The sequence below is a fragment of the Miniopterus natalensis genome, chromosome 3, assembly GCF_054644295.1.
Source record: "Miniopterus natalensis isolate mMinNat1 chromosome 3, mMinNat1.hap1, whole genome shotgun sequence".
Classification (NCBI taxonomy): Eukaryota; Metazoa; Chordata; class Mammalia; order Chiroptera; family Miniopteridae; genus Miniopterus; species Miniopterus natalensis.
This window is the reverse complement of record NC_142083.1, coordinates 39023680-39041821: the sequence shown is the minus strand read 5'-3', so window position 1 is coordinate 39041821 and position 18142 is coordinate 39023680. Positions and strand designations below refer to the sequence as shown.

The 18142-nt window shown below is 43.5% G+C and overlaps 1 protein-coding gene and 1 non-coding gene across 4 annotated transcripts; both read left to right on the top strand.

The window, feature by feature from the left end:
• Window positions 1–4997: 4997 nt before the first annotated feature.
• On the top strand, window positions 4998–17225 carry ZBED3 (zinc finger BED-type containing 3). 3 transcript variants are annotated; one of them, XM_087815418.1, is made up of 4 exons: window positions 4998–5105; window positions 5187–5416; window positions 11092–11225; window positions 13205–17225. In XM_087815418.1, exon 4 carries the CDS (start codon window positions 13210–13212, stop codon window positions 13894–13896), a length of 687 nt encoding a protein of 228 aa, XP_087671544.1. In that variant the 5' UTR covers window positions 4998–5105; window positions 5187–5416; window positions 11092–11225; window positions 13205–13209; the 3' UTR covers window positions 13897–17225. The 3 variants fall into 3 exon arrangements, with proteins under 3 accessions (XP_087671544.1, XP_087671545.1, XP_087671546.1); XM_087815419.1 differs by lacking the exons at window positions 4998–5105; window positions 5187–5416 and adding an exon at window positions 5629–6079; XM_087815420.1 differs by lacking the exons at window positions 4998–5105; window positions 5187–5416 and adding an exon at window positions 6717–10592.
• Window positions 10431–10568, top strand: LOC148093479 (small nucleolar RNA SNORA47). The gene has a single exon (XR_015714296.1). It is a non-coding gene; the product is annotated as a small nucleolar RNA SNORA47 (small nucleolar RNA).
• Window positions 17226–18142: the final 917 nt, after the last annotated feature.

Genomic DNA, 18142 nt, shown 5'->3' with positions numbered 1-18142 from the left:
GAGACATGAGAACTACAAACCACATTGGGGTTACTTACTACCAATTCCATCACCCATTCATTCTCTTATTACTTTCTGCTACAAACTAAACAGGTCAAACCTTTAAAATATCTCAGTTCTGGCCCACAATACTGCAACAGTCCAACTGGTCTACCTATCTATAGTCTGGTTTTTTTCAAACTCATCCTCCATACATCCCTGAAGCGGTATATTTAAAATATAAATCTCAGAGATTCCTCAGCCTGTTCCATGCTTCTGTCTCTGGATCTATTTTGTTCATCAGTTTACTTGGTTCATTATATTCCACATATGAGTGAGATCATGTGATACTTGTTTTTCTGTGACTGGCTTATTTCGCTTAGCATAATACTCTCCAGTTCCATCCATACTGTCCCAAAGGGTAAGAGAGCCTTCATTTTTACAGCTGCATAGTATTCCATGGTATAAATGTACCACAGCTTTTTTATCCACTCACCTACTGATGGGCACTTGGGCTGTTTCCAGATCTTAGCTATTGTAAATTGCACTGCTAAGAACATAGGAGTGCATATATTCTTTCTGATTAGTGTTTTGGGTTTCTTAGGATATATTCCTAGAAGTGGGATCACTGGGTCAAATGGCAGTTCCATATTTAATTTTTTGAGGAAACTCCATACTGTTTTCCATAGTGGCAGCACCAGTCTGCATTCCCACCAGCAGTGTAGTAGGGTTCCCTTTTCTCTACACCCTCGCCAGCACTTGTCCTTTGTTGATTTGTTGATGGAGCCATTCTGACAGGTTCGAGGTGATATCTCATCGTTGTTTTAATTTGCATCTCTCTGATGATTAGTGACCTTGAGCATAGTGAGTAGGGAGAGATTAATCAAAAAACTTATATGCCTAGATGCATAACCCATAGACACAGACAATAGTATGGGGAAGGCCTGGGGGTGGGGCAGATGCAGGGTGGAGGAGATCAATGGGGGGGAGGGAGGACATTTGTAATACTTTCAACAATAAAGACAAATGTTTAAAAAATAAAAAAATAAAAATAAAATATAAATCTCACTATATACTCTCTTGCTTAAAATTACCTCCAGTACACACTCCAAGCTCAGCTATGTTTCAAACAAAAAGAGGCCTGCATTTATATATAATTACAGTGAAGATGTCAAGTTTCAAAGATGTTTTAAAAATTTCATAAATCTCCAAGCCAAAAGTCAACCAACAAAATGTTAACAAGTCTATGTTAACATTTTTCTAACATTATACAACCAAATATTATAAAGTTTAAAAGTGAGGAAGTTGGGTCTGAAAAAGTCTAGAAGTGAGAATTAAAAACAGTCCACCATGTGGGAATACCTTGTGTTACAATCATAATTACAAGTATAAAATAAAGACATTATTTAAAAGACATACAATTATTCATAGTTTTTAAAAAGCATCTATTTTGGCAGGTATTTCTTTCATTTCCCTCCCTGTTTCCCCAGTCCTGCTTCTTGTGCTCACCTCTCATACTACCTGTATTCTAGTTCTTCTCTTAGTCACTACATTTTGGAGAACCCAAGATGAGGAAATGGGTGCCAGAGTGGCCCTAGAAAGTAGAAGCTTAAAACCTTTGAACTTCCAAACCTCAAGATGGGATTCTGGACCTGTGTTACTTACCCATCAGATGGCAACAAGGATCCCATTTCTAGTGGTAAGTGGAGTGATGCTATCCCTTGGAGTGATGGTAGGATTAAGATTCTCATCTATGATGGCTTAAGATAAGGAACAGCTGAAAGTGGAAATATTAGCCCAGCCAGCATGGCTAGCGGTTGAGCATTGACCTATGATCCAAGAGATCGTAGTTCAATTCCCGGTCAGGGCACATACCTGGGTTTCAGGCTCAATCCCCAGTAGGGAGCATGCAGGAGGCAGCGGATCAATGACTCTCTCATCATTAAATGTTTCTATCTCTCTCCCTCTCCCTCTCCCTCCCCCTCTCTGAAATAAATACATATTTTTTAAAAAAAGAAAGTGGAAATATTGGTTTATTCAGTCATTTTGGCTGATCCGATAAAAATACACAGTTGACCCTTAAACAACACGTGTTTGAACTATGTGGGTCCACTTATACGTGCATTTTTTTCAATAAACATACAGTTGGCCATCCATATTCCCAGGTTTTACATCTGCGATTCAACCAACTGTGGATGTAGAGGGACAAATGTATGCATTGTTCTACACCATTTCATATAAGAGACTTGAGGATTGTGGATTTTGAAACCAATTCCCCCTGGATACTGAGGGACAACTGTAATTAAGTTTTGGGGTATCTAAAGTTATATGAGGGTTTTCGACTGCACAGTGGTGTCCTTCCATAGATGACTGGATAAAGAAGATGTAATACATACATACATACAATGGAATATTACTCAGTCATAAAAAAAAGAAAAGAAATACTGCCATTTTTGACAACATGGATGAACCTTGAGCATATCATGCTAAGTGAAATAAGCCAGTCAGAAAAGCTAAGAACCATATGATTTCACTGACAAGTGGTATATAAAACTGAAACTCATAGACACAGACAACAGTATGGCAGTTACCAGAGGAAAAGGGGTTGGGGGGAGTAGTAAAGGGTAAGAGAGGCCAAATATATGGTGAGGAAGATGATCTGACTTTGGGTGGTGGGCACACAATGCAATATACAGATCATGTATCATAGAAATGTACACTTGAAACCTATATAATCTTATTAACCAATGTCATCCCAATTTTAAAAAATAATAAGCAATATCTTTAAATTTACCTTTATTGTTGAAAGTATTACAGATGTCCTCTTTTTCCCCTCATTCATCCCCTGAAAAAGGAGACGTTACTACCAACCTTACAGAAATAAAAAGGATTAGAAAGGAATGCTATGCACAGCTGTATGGTAACACATTAGATAACTTGAATGAAATGGGCAAATTCCTAGAAAGATACAAACTGCCAAAACTGACTCAAGAAGGAATAGACTATTTGAACAGAACTATGACAAATAAAGAGAGTGAATTAGTAATTTTTTATTTAAAAAAAAACACACGAAAACTACTCATAAAGAAAAGCCAGGCCCAGGTGGCTTCGCTCTTAAATTCTACCAAACATTTAAAGAAGAATTAATGATACCAATTCTTCACAAACTCTCCCCAAAAGCAGAAGGAATACTTCTCAACTCATTTTTATGAAGCCAGTGTTACTCTGACACCAAAACCAAACAAAAACATCAGAAGAAAACTAAAGACAAAAAGCACATATAGGATTTACCGAAAGAATGTGGTCCAAGTGCACAGCTCTGTAATTTCATGGTTTTGAGGTGATTTCCATAAATAGTTTTCTCCAACTGGGTTTTGGTAAGAATTAGACAGCAGATTTCAAGGCTATAATCTCTGACAAGAATCTGGAGAATAAATATTCTGCACTACCAATAAAATGCATGTCCTTGTGCTTTGCCAACTTCCAGGACATGGAATAGAAATGAGGTCTTCTTATGAAAATTAAATGTTATTTATTTATAGTTAAATGCATGTTGAAAGTTAGGGGAACTGCCACTATCAAAACAAGAACTGAATAGTGTGCATGGGGGGGCAGTTTGCTGAAAATTGAGCAAAGAATGTGGGGCAAAGAAAAAGTCATAAGATATTTGAGATGTATTTTATAATTTGATTTAAAATTTAATTTAAAACTACAAGGAAGAGATTTTGGATTATAAGCAAGCATTGAACCAAACACAGAAAAGACAGGCTCCTTTTCTCTGAACTTTCAAAATAAATCCAAATCACACCATTAGGATAATAAACATGTAATTCCAGTAGTCCAAATCCTACCCCTTTTTAGGCCTTGGTTAAATGTTGTCCCTTTGAAGAAGATGTAATTTGGTGTTTCCTCATATATCATTTTCACGCTCCTCTTGGAGTTGCATTTGTCTTTCTGTCTTACTGAAGTGTAATCTTCTTGAGGGCAGGAATGATCTCTTGAATCTCTAGATTCTTATTCAGGGTTAGGATAGTGCTTTGCTCATAACTAGCACTTACTAAAAACTGTTTTTTATGAACTAATGAAAATATCATGTATCTCATTACATGGTAGGTTTAAAGCCAAATGGATTTTTCAGGTACTCAGGGTAAAAAGCCTCTGGTTAAAAGGATTACCAGATACAATAAACTTTAAACATTTCTTTATGAATTAAACTATAAATTAGAGATGGCTTTAACCTGACTCACTGATACTAGTTGCTTTCCTTTCACTCAGATGTCCACAGCCATAAACGTTCTCTTGGACAAGAAGAAAGAGGTTAACCTAATAGTGAACCTTCCCATTACAAAATTATCCCTTTGAGGACACCCAACCAATCTCTTCCTCTGAAACCCTTCTGGGAATGGTAAGGCCAAAGTGCTCTCATGGGCTCTGGAACTCCACTTTCTAGAAAGGATGAGTTAGACCAGAACGCCCTGAGCCGAAGCGCCTGCAGCGGCGGCATCCTGCGCCAGCCGCCCCGCCGCCGCTCCGAGGCTCGGGCGCCGGGCCGCCGCGGTCACCTGACTCCGGCTCCCCGGGGCTGCACGTGACCGGCTCTGGCCAGCAGACGCGGCTCCCCCGGGCTGCACGTGACCGGCTCTGGCCAGCAGACGCGGGCGGGGCGTGGGCCGCCCGAGCTGCACCGGCCGCGGGGCGGGGCTGGTGGCCGCGCCTCCAGAAACTTGCAGGACTCCGGCTCAACCGTCAGTTGCTCGCCATCAGCTCCGGTGGGAGTATTTACATCGTGAAGTCAGCCACTACTGCAAATCAGCACTCCTGCTCCCTCACGTCACGGCTGGCGCCCGCACAGGGAGCTCCTCCCCGAAAGTTGCTCTTTCAACCTGGAGCCCGGAGCAGGGGACACTGGTGGAGAGGAGCCAAAGCTGCCAGCAGCAGGGGCAATTAGCTTGAAAAGTGCACCTCTGTTGTACATCACTGACCGCCGCGTGTTAAAGGCGGGCTGGTACACCACCGACCTTGACCCGCCCGACCTCGGCTCAGGGGCTTTCCTCTCACTCGGGCCCTCACACACCTGGAACCTGACAGGGTGAACCCGCTTTCCGAGAGCCAAGGCCGCAGTCCAGGTCTTGGAAGGTTAATGGAAAGGTATAGAACAAAAATTACATTTTTTAAAAAAAGGCACCAAACTATCGTTTCATTTCTAGACCTCGGCAAACATGAGTCTTTCGCCTGTGGACCCCGATAGTTCAGGAGTGACTCCGCCGTCCTCTCAACGACAGCGGGCACGTCGCCGCCCCTCGCCCCAGCCGCGGGCGGGAGCGCTGCGCCTTTAAGGGGGACGCGGCGGTGGCGGGACAAAATGTCTGCGAGGATCCAGGAAGGGACCGGCGGCCGCGCTCGCAGCCCGCCTCCCGCCGCGCTCGGGGGAACCGGAGTGAGTGTGGGCCTCGCGGCGGGTGCAGCGCCGGGCAAGGCCCGGGGCTCCGGGGGCCTGGGCGGGGGTGGGGGGACCCGGGCGGAGTGGGGGGGAGGGGTGGTCCTCGCCGTAGGAGATGCCTCTGGCCCGGACTTTGCATAAAGGCAGCACTTGGTTTCTTTCAGGACCTCATTTTTCTCCTCTGCAGGGCGCCCTCAGGAAAGTTCCTCGGGAGCCCCGAAGAGCGTCCGCTCGCCCTGGTTAACCCGCCTGGCTGCGGGCAGCCTCCGAGCCGCCAGCGGGCGCGGGCCCTTTCCCCGGGCGGCCAGGCGCGCACCCCACCCCCTCCCGTGCCCGGACGAAGGAGTTTTCTGATCCTTTCGCAGGAATCAGGACCGATTTCCTGTAACTGCTTACACTAACCAAATGCCCGAAGCTTACCAAGCAACTCATTTTTCCATGAAAGAAACAAATAAGTACCTGCTACCTTCTGAATTCCTAATCAGCCCAGACTACAAAGACTTGCAGAAATAGCTTAATAAGTTAACATAATTAGGGTAATTATTACCTGCATTTTTCATTAACTGTTATTTGTACACCTTTTTGGGCCAAAAAGAGCCTGAGGCAACCCACAATAAAAAGTATTCAACAATGTGCAGAAAGGCCAAGAGCCAAAACCAGGTAATTCTCAATTTAAAAATCTTGCTGTTACAAAGGCCTTCAAAGTGCAGTTTAAAAATCCTTCTAATTCATATTAAATTATGCATTTTACAGGATAAAATGGATCAACACCCTTCTTTTTAGGAACATATATATTAAATAATGTAGGACTGAAATAAAAGTCCACTTTAGGGCAGAACACTTTATAATTTTCATTTTTAAAAATGAATTAATAGCCCTGGCCAGGGTTGCGCAATGGCTAGAGCATCGGCCTGCGGACTGAAGGGTCCTGGGTTCATTTCCGGCCAAGGGCATGTACCCCGGTTGCGGGCTCCATCCCCAGCCCAGTTGGGTCGTGAGTGGAGGCAACCAATGGATATCTCTCTCTCTCCTCCCCCTTCCACTCTCTCTGAAAAGCAATGGAAAAAATACCCTTGAGTGAGGATTTAAAAAAAAAGCATTAATAGGATACTTCTGAGCCTTTTAGCTACTGGTAGAGGTATCTAAGAGTTTGGCTTACTGCATTTAGAGAACACCTGGCTCACCAGATAAATAGCTGTGGGTCCAGTAACTTCTTGTTGTTGTTCATCCCCACCTGAGCATATCTCTTCCATTGATTTTTAGAGAGAGTGGGAGGGAGGGAGGGAGGGACGAACACATCAATTGGTTTCCTCCTGCAGGTGCCCCAGCCGGTGTTGGGGGTCAAACCTGCAACCCAGGTACTACAACCCAGGTACTACAAACCCAGGTACTGCACCCCAGGTACATGCCCTTGACCAGGAATGGAACCCATGCCCCTTTGGTGTGCGGGCCGACACTAACCACTGAGCCACAACAGCCAGGGCCAATAACTTTTTTTTTTAATTCTCACCCAAGGATTATTTTTTAATGATTTTTAGAAAAAGAGGAAGGAAAAGAGAGAGACATTGGACCCACAACCTAGGTATGTGCCCTGACCAGGAATCGAACCTACAGCCTTTTGGTGTATGGGACGACACTCCAAACAACTGAGCCACCCGGCCAGGGTGTGTTCATAAATATTTTACAGTCCATGTTTAACCTTTTTCTAACTCTTTTCACACTTGACCCTTTACTCCCTGACCCAGATATCAACACTTTATAGTTTGGAGACATTTTTACTTGTTTTTTAACTTCATTTAAGTCTTCAGCCTGGTGATTCCAGACTAATTTTTCTAATTGCCTGGATCGCTTTATAAATAGATTAATACATGGCAGCAAACTAATATTTCAACAGAGATAGGTAACAAATGAATGAACTGTGGTTTCCTTGACATTTCCCTTGTTAAGGCTAAGTATTTGTTTAATTATTACATTCTGCTTTGATTTAAGTTGCTGATGGATGAAGTAAATGAAAATGTTTTTAATGTTTTTACACAAGTCTGTGTAGATTTCACATTGTGAATTTCTTAGCTAACATCCAGATTCAGCCTATACATACCTGTTTATAGCTGTGGTGAATTAATCCAACTGAAGTGATTAGCCTGGATTAGGGAAGAACAAACAGAGCTGTAATCCATTTGTTCCTGCCTTTTGAGAACATTGCCTGGTTCTTTCTCCTTTAGCCTGCCTAACATTTTGTATGTGTACAAGCATTAAGTATAAAATAATGAAATTAACTTTTATGGGTGGTTTATAGGATGATTCTCAATGTTACAGTCACACACTGTGTAAGTATTATATTTACACAAATGACTCATCCTGGCTTTGACGTCTTCCCTTATCCTCTATATGTGTTAGTATTCAAGGAGATCATACTGAGGAATGGGGGTTTTAATCTAATAGGCTATTAGAAGAATAGAACTTCTTCAGAGAACCTCAAACAGAACTTCAAATGCAGAGGTAATTAATGCAAATTTATTATCTTCCATAGGCTTAGACTTCTTATGCCTTCCAGATAATGGATACTTAATGAAACGCACTCACAGGAGAGTTCAGAGTTGTAGTACCAATACTATGCTCTCCCCTTCCATGGCATAACTAAAATCTTTTCCCCCCCCGTTTTTCCCCCCTGAAATTGGACTGAAAATTTTCCACTGCTAATTTCATGGTAGCGGAACTTTTGTTTCCGTTTCAGGAAATTTTATTTTAAAATATGAGCCTGGAAGCCTAGTTATACGTCTAAAGAATTGGAACTTTATGAGTCAGCACTAGTGGTCATGTGTTTTTGTGAATTTTATACCCTGAGGGGGGTGGGGAGGGGAAGGGATGCTGAAGCGGCAGTGTCTGCATGAACATTTGTGTTAGGGCCCCCAAGGCCCACCTCTTCCCCATTGTGGAGACCATGTGATGGAATTCACCCTCCCGTGTGAACCCTTACCACGGGTATCAGAATTATTGTTGGAAGCATCTCTCACCATCAGGTGGTGAGCTTCCAGAAGGCAGGAACTATGTGGTTATCCTCTTGGCATCCTGGGCAGCAAGCAAGCACCCTACTCTGAGCAGGTGCACAATAAGCATTTGAATGAAAGCGGGTGGAGTGAATGAATGTAAGCAAAATAATCACATTCACTGGCACCTTTCTAGTAGTTTAAAGACTGTTTAAGGAAAAATTACAGGACCTCTTATTTTCTTCTTGTCAACTAACCATCTGGTTCTTGGATGTGCCTTTTTGTTGGGTATTTGGTAAGGAAGACATGCATATCACAGGGCTGCAGCTAACCAGACTTCCTGAGTAACCTATTTTGCATGAAGGTCAATTTAGGAAGCGAAAATAAATTTGGCTGGAGAGGTGGAGCTGTAATTCTTTTCTATTTGCTGTTTGTATTCAAAAATCCTCATGAGAATTCTTCCAACTTAAACTACCTACTTACTATATTGAATAATAGAATGTCAAAGAGAAAAACAGCACTGCCTTTTAGCCCCTAAGAACTTAATGTGGGCATGTTTGAGCAGTAAATACTGGTAGCTTCTTTTTGTTCTTGCCTTGAATTTATATAGCACTAGGGAGTCCAACCATGAGTAGTTTGTGTTATCTGATTTCAGCCACCAGTTTAGAGGCAGATAATCTTACCATGTCCTTTGACAGATGGGGATATGGAAACTCGGATGAGCTGGGTCTAAGAAACGTAGAGTCAGGTTCACTGCATTTAATGCAGTGTCCCCTAAGTAACTGCCCTGTGCCAGGGAGATTGGTGAGTGAGGTGGGCTGCTCTCCCATGGCATCTTCCATCTCCTGTGGATATAGAATCTCATTCTGCTTGGACAGGGCACAGCAAACCACTCCAAACTGAATGACCCCCCATACTGGGTTCCCTCCAGGGCCAGATGGCACTATGCCCCACAGGACTGTTCCCTCCAGCCTCTAGAATGAAGGCTGCCCAGCCCTGCCAAACCTCACATGCATGAGGACTGTTTTATAGATTTTTAAATTTATGTATAGGCCCTGCTGTATACGGTACCTAAATGTATATGCACTATCACATGCATGCTTAGTACTTTTTTCTTTTCCTTTTGTGTTTACCTCTTCTTTTCCTTCTCCCTCCTTTCACATCAGCTATCACTCCCTCAATCCATAATGTCTCCTTCCTCATTTTTCTTTATGTACACATATCCTATACAGATATATATATTATTTAATGAGATCATACACACTTTTCTGAAACTTGCTTTTCTCCAAAGAAACTGAACAGTTCCTCCAGAAACCCCTCTAGGTCATCTGGCAGAGCTCCAATCCATCCTTTTTAATGGGTGCATAATATTCCCTGAAGTGACCATATGTTACCTGCCCATTCTCCTACTGATAGGTATTCCCTTGTTTCCAGCTTTTTGCAGTACTAAATACTACTGTACTAAAAAACATCCTAATACATATGATTTTACATATTAGTACTTTTAGTTCTACAGAATAGAGTCCCACAAGTAGAATTCCTGATTACATCTATTATTAGTTAGTAGAAATTGCCAGATTGCTTTCCTAAGAGCCTTCGCATCTCTGCTAGTAATGCATGAGCGTTCCAAACCTCTTCTCTGCCTTCCTTCCAGCTTTAGCTGACAGACCTTTTCACTCTTGTTCCTGTGATGGATCTAAAATGAGACCTTATGATACTTTCATAGCACTTCCCTGAATGTAAGCAATGTTATGCATCTTTTCACAAGTGTCCTGGCCATTTGATTTTGCCCTTAGGTCCTTTGCCTACTCATATTTCTTGCCCACTTTTTATTGGGTTATCTCTTGCTTGTAAGTTTGTGTGAATTCTATATGTATTAGGGGTGTGGCTGAAGATTCTAAGGCTTCACTTCCAAGCCAAGATGACTGACCGGGAGGCTTCTCTCCCTCTGCACTTACAAGGGCGGATGAAATGAGCTCAGGGGTTGTTTAGCAGAGCTAGGCAGGCTGTTATGTAGCTGTGTGTGGAGGACGGAGAAGGTGAGGCAGCTCTGTACCGTGCTGCCTTCCACTGGTTAAGACCTCCAAGAGCAAAGGCCTACCAAGGTAGAGGATGTCCCTCTGTCACCCTTGGAGGGGCAGCACTGAGCTGGCTGACATTTGTGGTGCTGCTTGTCCCTGGCTCAGGTGAGGCGTTCCACTAGGTCTCACAAATTAAGATATCAAAAACAGTGCTTCTCACCCTTGTTTCCACCTTTGTGAGGTTATTTTCTAAAGAATAAACTTCACCTTTTCTATCCCCACTTGTGTGATAGGTTATTGCAGTGGTAAACTGTTTTCCTAATAGAAAAGACTGCAGTCATAGTCACTGTGTTATGTTTGGATCCGTTTAACACAGGTATTTTGTTGGACAAAGCAAGAAGCTATCGTTTTTCTTTATTTTTCTTCCTTAATTAAAAGTATTGACCAAGCTATGTATCTTGCAAATATATAGAGGGGGCCATTTAGTTGGGATGAGCAATATGGAAAATTAATTTTGCTTTATGACTCAAGCACCTCTTAGAGGTGTGAAAAAAAATGAACACCAGAAGGACATGGTGCTAACCAGTATTTCTAGTATCTATCTTTAAGGCTGTTTAATTGAATTTATTTTATTAAGCTGCCTGTCCTCTGAATTTACTCCTAGCACTGCTGATGGTTCTTCAGAACTCCAGGCTAATGCTGCAGTGTTTCCACCTGAGAACTTGATTGGCCAGAAACCCTGAGGCTATGACAGTGACCTCAGTGCCCTCAGGACATGGCCGACCATCTAATTTAAAGGTAAAAGTTTAGAAAGCTGCTTTGTATATTGCTATTTCCAAAATTATTGGCCCAATAATTGTGCAAATTTTAAAAACATTTTAATGGCTTTTAGTACTGTGAATTCTCTCATAAACATTGTTTTAAAAATCACAAAATGATACACCTGAAATTAATACAAAATAATATTGAATGTAAACTGTAGGGTCTCCTCTTCCTGGGACTGGTGTCTCTGGCTGAGGAACCCACTGTGTGGCTGGGACCCCTTGGTCCTCAGAGGAGACCTCCACAGCTGAGATATTTTTCCAGATTCTTAATTGCCACATCGTTTGTGTGGGACCTCCCTGTTCCATGTCTCTGCCCTTCCTACCAGTCTCATTGTAGGTTCTTCTTTATATCTTTAGTGATAGGGCTTCTGTTCAGCTAGTCTTCAGATGGTTCTCAGTGATGGTTGTTCTATAATTTAGTTGTAATTCTGCTGCAGTCATGAGAGGGGGTGAGCACAGCATTTACCTACTACTCTGTCATCTTGACTGGAAGTCCACTGTATATATTAGTTTTAATTAGTTTCCTTTGCTTTCCTACAAAAAAGCTATTGTCTTTTCTCTTCAGAATAAGATCAAGATTCCCTTTTGTATTCTTTCAATGTTGCAGAGTAAACTTCAGAAACAAGCAGAAAATAAAGCTTTAGGAGTGGAAGTTATTTTATTAAACTTTAGGGATGAAAGTGCCTGTAGTGAACAGCCTTTTAAAAAGGTTTCAGTAGGGTACTCTTTTCAAGGTAAAAGTATCTTTGTTTTGTGATTTTTCAAAAAGAACTTAAAATTCTATTTTTCAATTACAATGAGATATCACCTCACACCTGTCAGAATGGGTATCATCATAAACGTACAAGTGTTGGTGAAGATATGGAGCAAAAGGAACCCTTGTGCATTGTTGGTGGGATTGTATATTGGTGCATCCACTATGGAAAGCACATGGAGGTTCCTCAAAAAATTAAAAATGGAACTACCATATAACCCAGCGTGTCTACTTAGAGTATTTAATCAAAAAAGCCCAAAATACTAATTCCAAAAGACATATGCATCCCTATGTTCACTGCAGCATTATTTACATTAGCCAGCATATGGAAGCAACCCAAGTATCTGTCCATGGATGAATGGGTAATGAAGAGATGGTACATATATGCAGAATATTATTCAGCCAGGAAAAAGAATGGAATTTTGCCATTTATAACAACATGGATGGACCTAGGGGTTATTATGCTAAGTGAAATGTCAGAGAAAGACAAACACCATGTGGAATCTAAAGAACAAAATAAATGAACAAACAAAACAGAAACAAACTCATAAATACAGAGAACATTTTGATGGTTGCTAGATGGGAGAGGGATTGGAGGGATGGGTGAAAAGGGGGAAGATATTGGATGTGCAAATTGCCAGTTATAAAAAGTCACAAGGATATAAGATACAGCATGGGGAATATAGTCAATAATATAATAGGTATGTAGGGTGTCGGGTGGGTACTAAACTTATCAGGGTGCGCACTTCAAAAGTTATATGAATGTCTAATCACTATGTGAACACGTGAAACTAGTATAATATTGTATGTCTACTATAACTGAAAACCAAATTTTAAAATTAATATATACATACAGCGCTTAATAGCTGTATTTTCATTTAAGAAGCTTGGCTTCCCATTTTTAGTATAAGTACTTGTGAGCTGGGGACCCATTTGATTTCTAAGAGAATTCTTAGTTAATAAAAGAGGGCTGGACATTTTTAACATTTTTTTCCTGAGGAATCAACAATTAATAATACTGAAAAAGAATCCCAGGTATCTACTTCAAACTAACCATAGGGTTTTTATCTAATAAAAGGCAGGCATGGTTTCTTCACAGGCTAACTGTAATCACATCAGTTGTGTGACTGTGTATCTGCCTATGAATATGAAATCGTGTTGCTCTTACCTCTTTTCCCCTCGGTATGCACGCGCTTCAGAGAGGATGAGGAGCGACGAGCTGGCGGTGGCCATGGAAGAGACTGGTGGGCAGGACGAGGCGGCGGCGGCGGCGCAGGGCGGCCCTTTCCCCGGCCTGGCGCTGGCGCCTCCCGGCCGCCTGGGGGCGCCATATTCCGAGGCCTGGGGGTACTTTCACCTGGCCCCGGCGCGCCCCGGGCAGCCGTCGGGCTACTGGGCCACCTGCCGGCTGTGCGGGGAGCAGGTGAGCCGAGGCCCGGGCTTCCGCGCGGGCACCCCGGCGCTGTGGAGGCACCTGAAGAGCGCGCACCGGCGGGAGCTGGAGAAGAGCGCGTCCCGCACCTCCCCGCCCCCCGGCCCCGGCCCCGGCCCCGCCGCGGCCGCCGAGGGCGACTGGGCCCGCCTGCTGGAGCAGATGGGCGCGCTGGCCGTGCGGGGAAGCCTGCGAGAGCGCGAGCTGGCGCGGCGCGAGGCGGCGGTGGAGCAGGGCGAGCGCGTCCTGGAGCGGAGGCGCCGGGCGCTGCAGGAGGAGGAGCGCGCGGCGGCCCAGGCGCGGCGGGAGCTGCAGGCCGAGAGGGAGGCGCTGCAGGCGCGGCTGCGGGAAGTGAGCCGCCGCGAAGCCGCCCTGGCTGCGGCCCCGCTGCAGACTCCGCTCAAAGAGGAGCCCGAGAGGGAGAGGGACGGCTACGTGATCACTAAAGTCCACCTGTAGGGTTTGGCCGCGCCCACCACCCCGTGCCAGCGCTACTCCAAGCGTGGTCCGCGGACCAGAATCTTCAGCCTCACCTGGGAGCTGAGTCTCAGGCCCTCTGCCTCCTGGGGAATCGGAATTTCCAGTGGGAGGCCTTGAAAAGCGCTTTGGAAGCCTGAGAAGAACCAAAAATCATTTCCACTCTGCTTTCACCTGGGGTGCCTGCAGGTGCAAGCCCCAGCGGCCCCCTTTGCTGTTGGCGTTCATTGGGCATCCGTGCAGGGAGTGGTTTTCTCCAAATGCCATTGGAAATGAGAGCTCCAGCAGCCCCTTGAACCTAGGTCACCCGAAGCCTTGTACCTGGTGACTCTAAAAGGACAGGATCTTCGTTACACACCAAAGACTGCCACACCATGTGCCTGTACACCAGCCAGGACAACCCAGGGTCCATGGACATGAGGGTAAAAGCGTTTTATGCACACCAAAACAAACCCCCACGTTTTACTCATTTCCTGAGCAACTCTTTGATGAGCCGCCTTTGTCCAGCCCCCGTTCTGAAAAAGGGGCCACTTAGTTTCCACGACTGCTTTTTACCCCCTCATCATCTCTTATGCCTCAGCCGGACAATCCGGAGAACCCCTCTGTTTACTCCCCTCCGCAGTTTGCACAATACCAAGTGCACCTTTATCTGTTTCACCTCAGCCAGGTTCTTTCCCATTTCAGACCCCAGTAGTGGCAGCTGTGGCCAATATCCCCACTTTCTGCCCCATGCCTGCCTCCTTACTAGCAAAACATGACCTCATCATTGCCAGGAAGGGCACCTCCTTTCCCCACGTTTCCACAGTGCTTGCTTCTGGGTCAAAGAAGGCATCCTTCCCACCTGAGGTAACCTCCTCTCATGTTCACATCCATTCCTTTTCCACCTTCCCTGGCTCTGCTCCATCAGTGTTCCTCATTTCTGCTGTCTTATTCCCTCCCTTTCCCCACCCTTCCTCTTCCTCAGAAATGCCCAGTTTCCCTTGTACTGAAAATAAACACTCCCCCAGCCTGGATGCCCTTAAATGAACCACCATCCAAGGAGGGTCTGCTGGTCCTTGCTGCCTGTAGTTCCTCCCCATCCTTCACACCTTTACTCCATGGTCATCTTTCCCGGCTACTCTGGACTCTTAAGAAGCCACCACAGTCTCCCAGTGGCTGCATAAGGTTATCGATTCAGCCTTTCATTTTGCTTAATCTCTTCTTAAAACTTCTTCTTTGGTAGGTAGAACTTGCTTTTCCTCCAGAGAATTCCTTTTCCTGACATAGGCTGATTCCCAAAAGATTTTTGTGAGGTCTATTTTTTCTCATTTTTTATATACGTAAAAATTTCAAGCATCCAGAAAAAGTTGAACGGCTAGTACAATGAATACCCATATGTGCCCTCCACCTAGACTGAACAATTATTAACATTTTGCCATATTTACATATTCTTCCCTCCACCCCATACATACATGACATTTCATTCCTATTTCAGTGTGTTTCCTAATAAAGACATTGTTCCACATGATTATAGTGCAATTACCATACATAAGAATATAAACAATTTTCTAATAGCCTCTAATAGTCAATCAAAATTCTCCAATATCAAAGTTAATGTATTACTTTTGATTATAACCCTTTTATAATCTTTTAGTCTAGAACATTTCCCTCACAATTTTTCCCCATGACACTTTTTTAAGTCCCAGCCATCTGTCTTATAGAATGAGCTATATCTGGATTTGTCTGTTTCCTTAAGCCAATTTCTGCACTCATTCTTGGCTCATCTGCCTGTAACAGCTGCAATAATCACCTCTGTGCCAATGACTCTTGAACACTTCCAGCCTTGAGTGTTCTCCCCCTGCCCCACCTCACCCCTGTTCTTCATGTCGGTCCAATCCCCTGCTGCATCTTTCCATCTCTACTTGCAAAACCCCCACTGCAGATGGAAAGGGCAAATCTATTCATCTCTGTATCCCCACCCCTCATCTTTACTGAATTCTTAAAGTGTATCAGGTACATACTTTACATGTATTCTCGCACTTTATTCTCAAAGCAGCTCCATGGGGAGGTATTAATTCTATGCCTGTTTTACAACTAAGGAAACTGACATAGACAGGAGTTAAGCAGCTTGTACAAGAACTCAGCTGTTTAGTAAAGCTGAGATACAAATCCAGTCTTTACGCCCAGACGCCCAGCTCCAGCTGCTGTACTGGCTCCCGTATTACTCAGTCACCTGGCTGACACCTGTTTCCTTCCTGACCAATTCCAGGTAGAGCCACAAGTGATATTAACATGTACTAAGCATTCACCATATGCCAGGGCCATGCTAAATGCTCTACAAGAATAATTGCCTACCCCACAGCAACCCCCATGACACAAGTGCTCTTATGCCCATTTTGCGGAGGAGGAGACAGGCTCAGGGGAGCTAAGTAATGTCTTCAGAGTCACACAACTACCAGGAGACAGAGTGGAACTTGAACTACAGTCTCACTGAATCCTAGGCCCTTGATCTACTGAGTCTGTTTCTACAAAAGATCACAACTATCTTCCTTAAGATGCCACCTGTCAAGCTCAGGCCCCACTTATCATTCATCTGGGATTCATCTTCCCACCTTGTCTTCCCCCACTGTCCCCTACCTGACACTCAGCTTGGCCAGAAGAATTGTACTAAGCCAACGCTGATATCACTTTTCCTGCTCCAAAGCCCCCAAAGTCACGTATCATCTACAAGCTTCGACTTTCTGGCCTGACATCCAAATCCACCCGCCCTGGCCAGTCTTATTTGTCCGTCCCTACGTATTCTCCAGCCAAACTAGACCCCTATTCTTCCTGACATGCCCTCTATGCCTCTGGTCACCTTCCCTCCTCTTAAAAAGTCCCTTTAATCTCTGAGCATGAAAAGTCCACTCATTTTTCTAAGGCCATACCCAAATTTAACTGCCTGCATGAAGCTTTCCTTGATTCCTCCTCGTTTAGAGATGATTCCTTCTCTGGGCTCTTGTAATATTTTATATCTCACAACCCTTAGAACTGGCCACCTAGCTTATGTGTATGTGGGTTCTTAGCTCTCTTGCCAGAGCCTGAGCCACTGGAGTTCACTCATCCTAGTCCCACATGCCTTACATAAAAATAACTGCTTAATAAATATTGGAGGTGTCAAATCCACTCAAAGTGTTTTAAGATTTTTACAGGTTACTTTTCTCATAATTATTAATAAAACCATTTATCTTTAATTCTCTGAGTAGAATTCATAACAGAGAACACAGCCTAAAATGAAATAGCAGTAATGATTTTTTAAAGCTGTCTAGTCAATAAAAATTTAATAAGTATCAGTTATTGGGCTGTTTGGTGTTAATCCAATCCACTACTCTAGCATGTCATTATCAGGAATGTTTTCCCTAAAACTATTTTTTCATACACAAGGAATACAAATGCAATGTCCCAATCTGGGAAGAACAGCCAAAAAACAAGCCCACACAGTCCTGTTACCTTGGTAAAACTGCTAGTAAGTAGCATGTTAATATATTTTATTCTTCTTTTGCAATTTTTACAGTACTCTAATAATAGTGTAAGTTATTTGTCTTAAGTACCGACATTTAACTTCTTTATGTGGATTTATAAGTTAGGCTGTAAAATCTAAATTTGGAAATTTTAGAAGGAAAAAAAACCTTTACAAATGTTACTCTTCTATTTCACCAATTGTTAGAACCATTAAAATAAACAAAGATTTACTTTTAGAATCTTCACCAAGCCCTCAAAAAGATAGCTAATGAGAGCCTGAATAGCTGTTGGAGTGGGGCTCACGGGGAGAACAGGTAGCCTGACATGACCAAGTGCTGGTTGTGGGAGTAAAGGGAAGGCATTTTACTTTCTGCTTTATAAGCCATTGTATTGTTCTAATTTTTGTACAAAGCATAAGTTACTTTCATAATAAAAAATGAAGTTACTTACATTTTGCAAATGAAGAATTCTCACCTTTAGCATTCAGCTTCCTTAATTAAAATAAAATCTCCAACACAAGAACTGATATAATCCCCACTTCCAGAAAAGCCTAGAAAGATATGTAGCCCTTATCTAGACCAACTCCATCATTTGACAGAGGACAGAAATGAGTCCCAGAGTGGCTTGTCCACTACCAGGAGATAGTGGCTATGGTGGCTCAAGTGACTTCAGTCTCCTCAAAAGATATTCTGCCTCCTTGGCCTCGAGTGCTCTGCTGGCAAAGCAAAAAGAGCTCTCAGGACCAACC

Bases quoted from the DNA above. Each gene is read 5' to 3' on its own strand.
- ZBED3 (XM_087815418.1), top strand. From the start codon at position 13,210: ATGAGGAGCGACGAGCTGGCGGTGGCCATGGAAGAGACTGGTGGGCAG.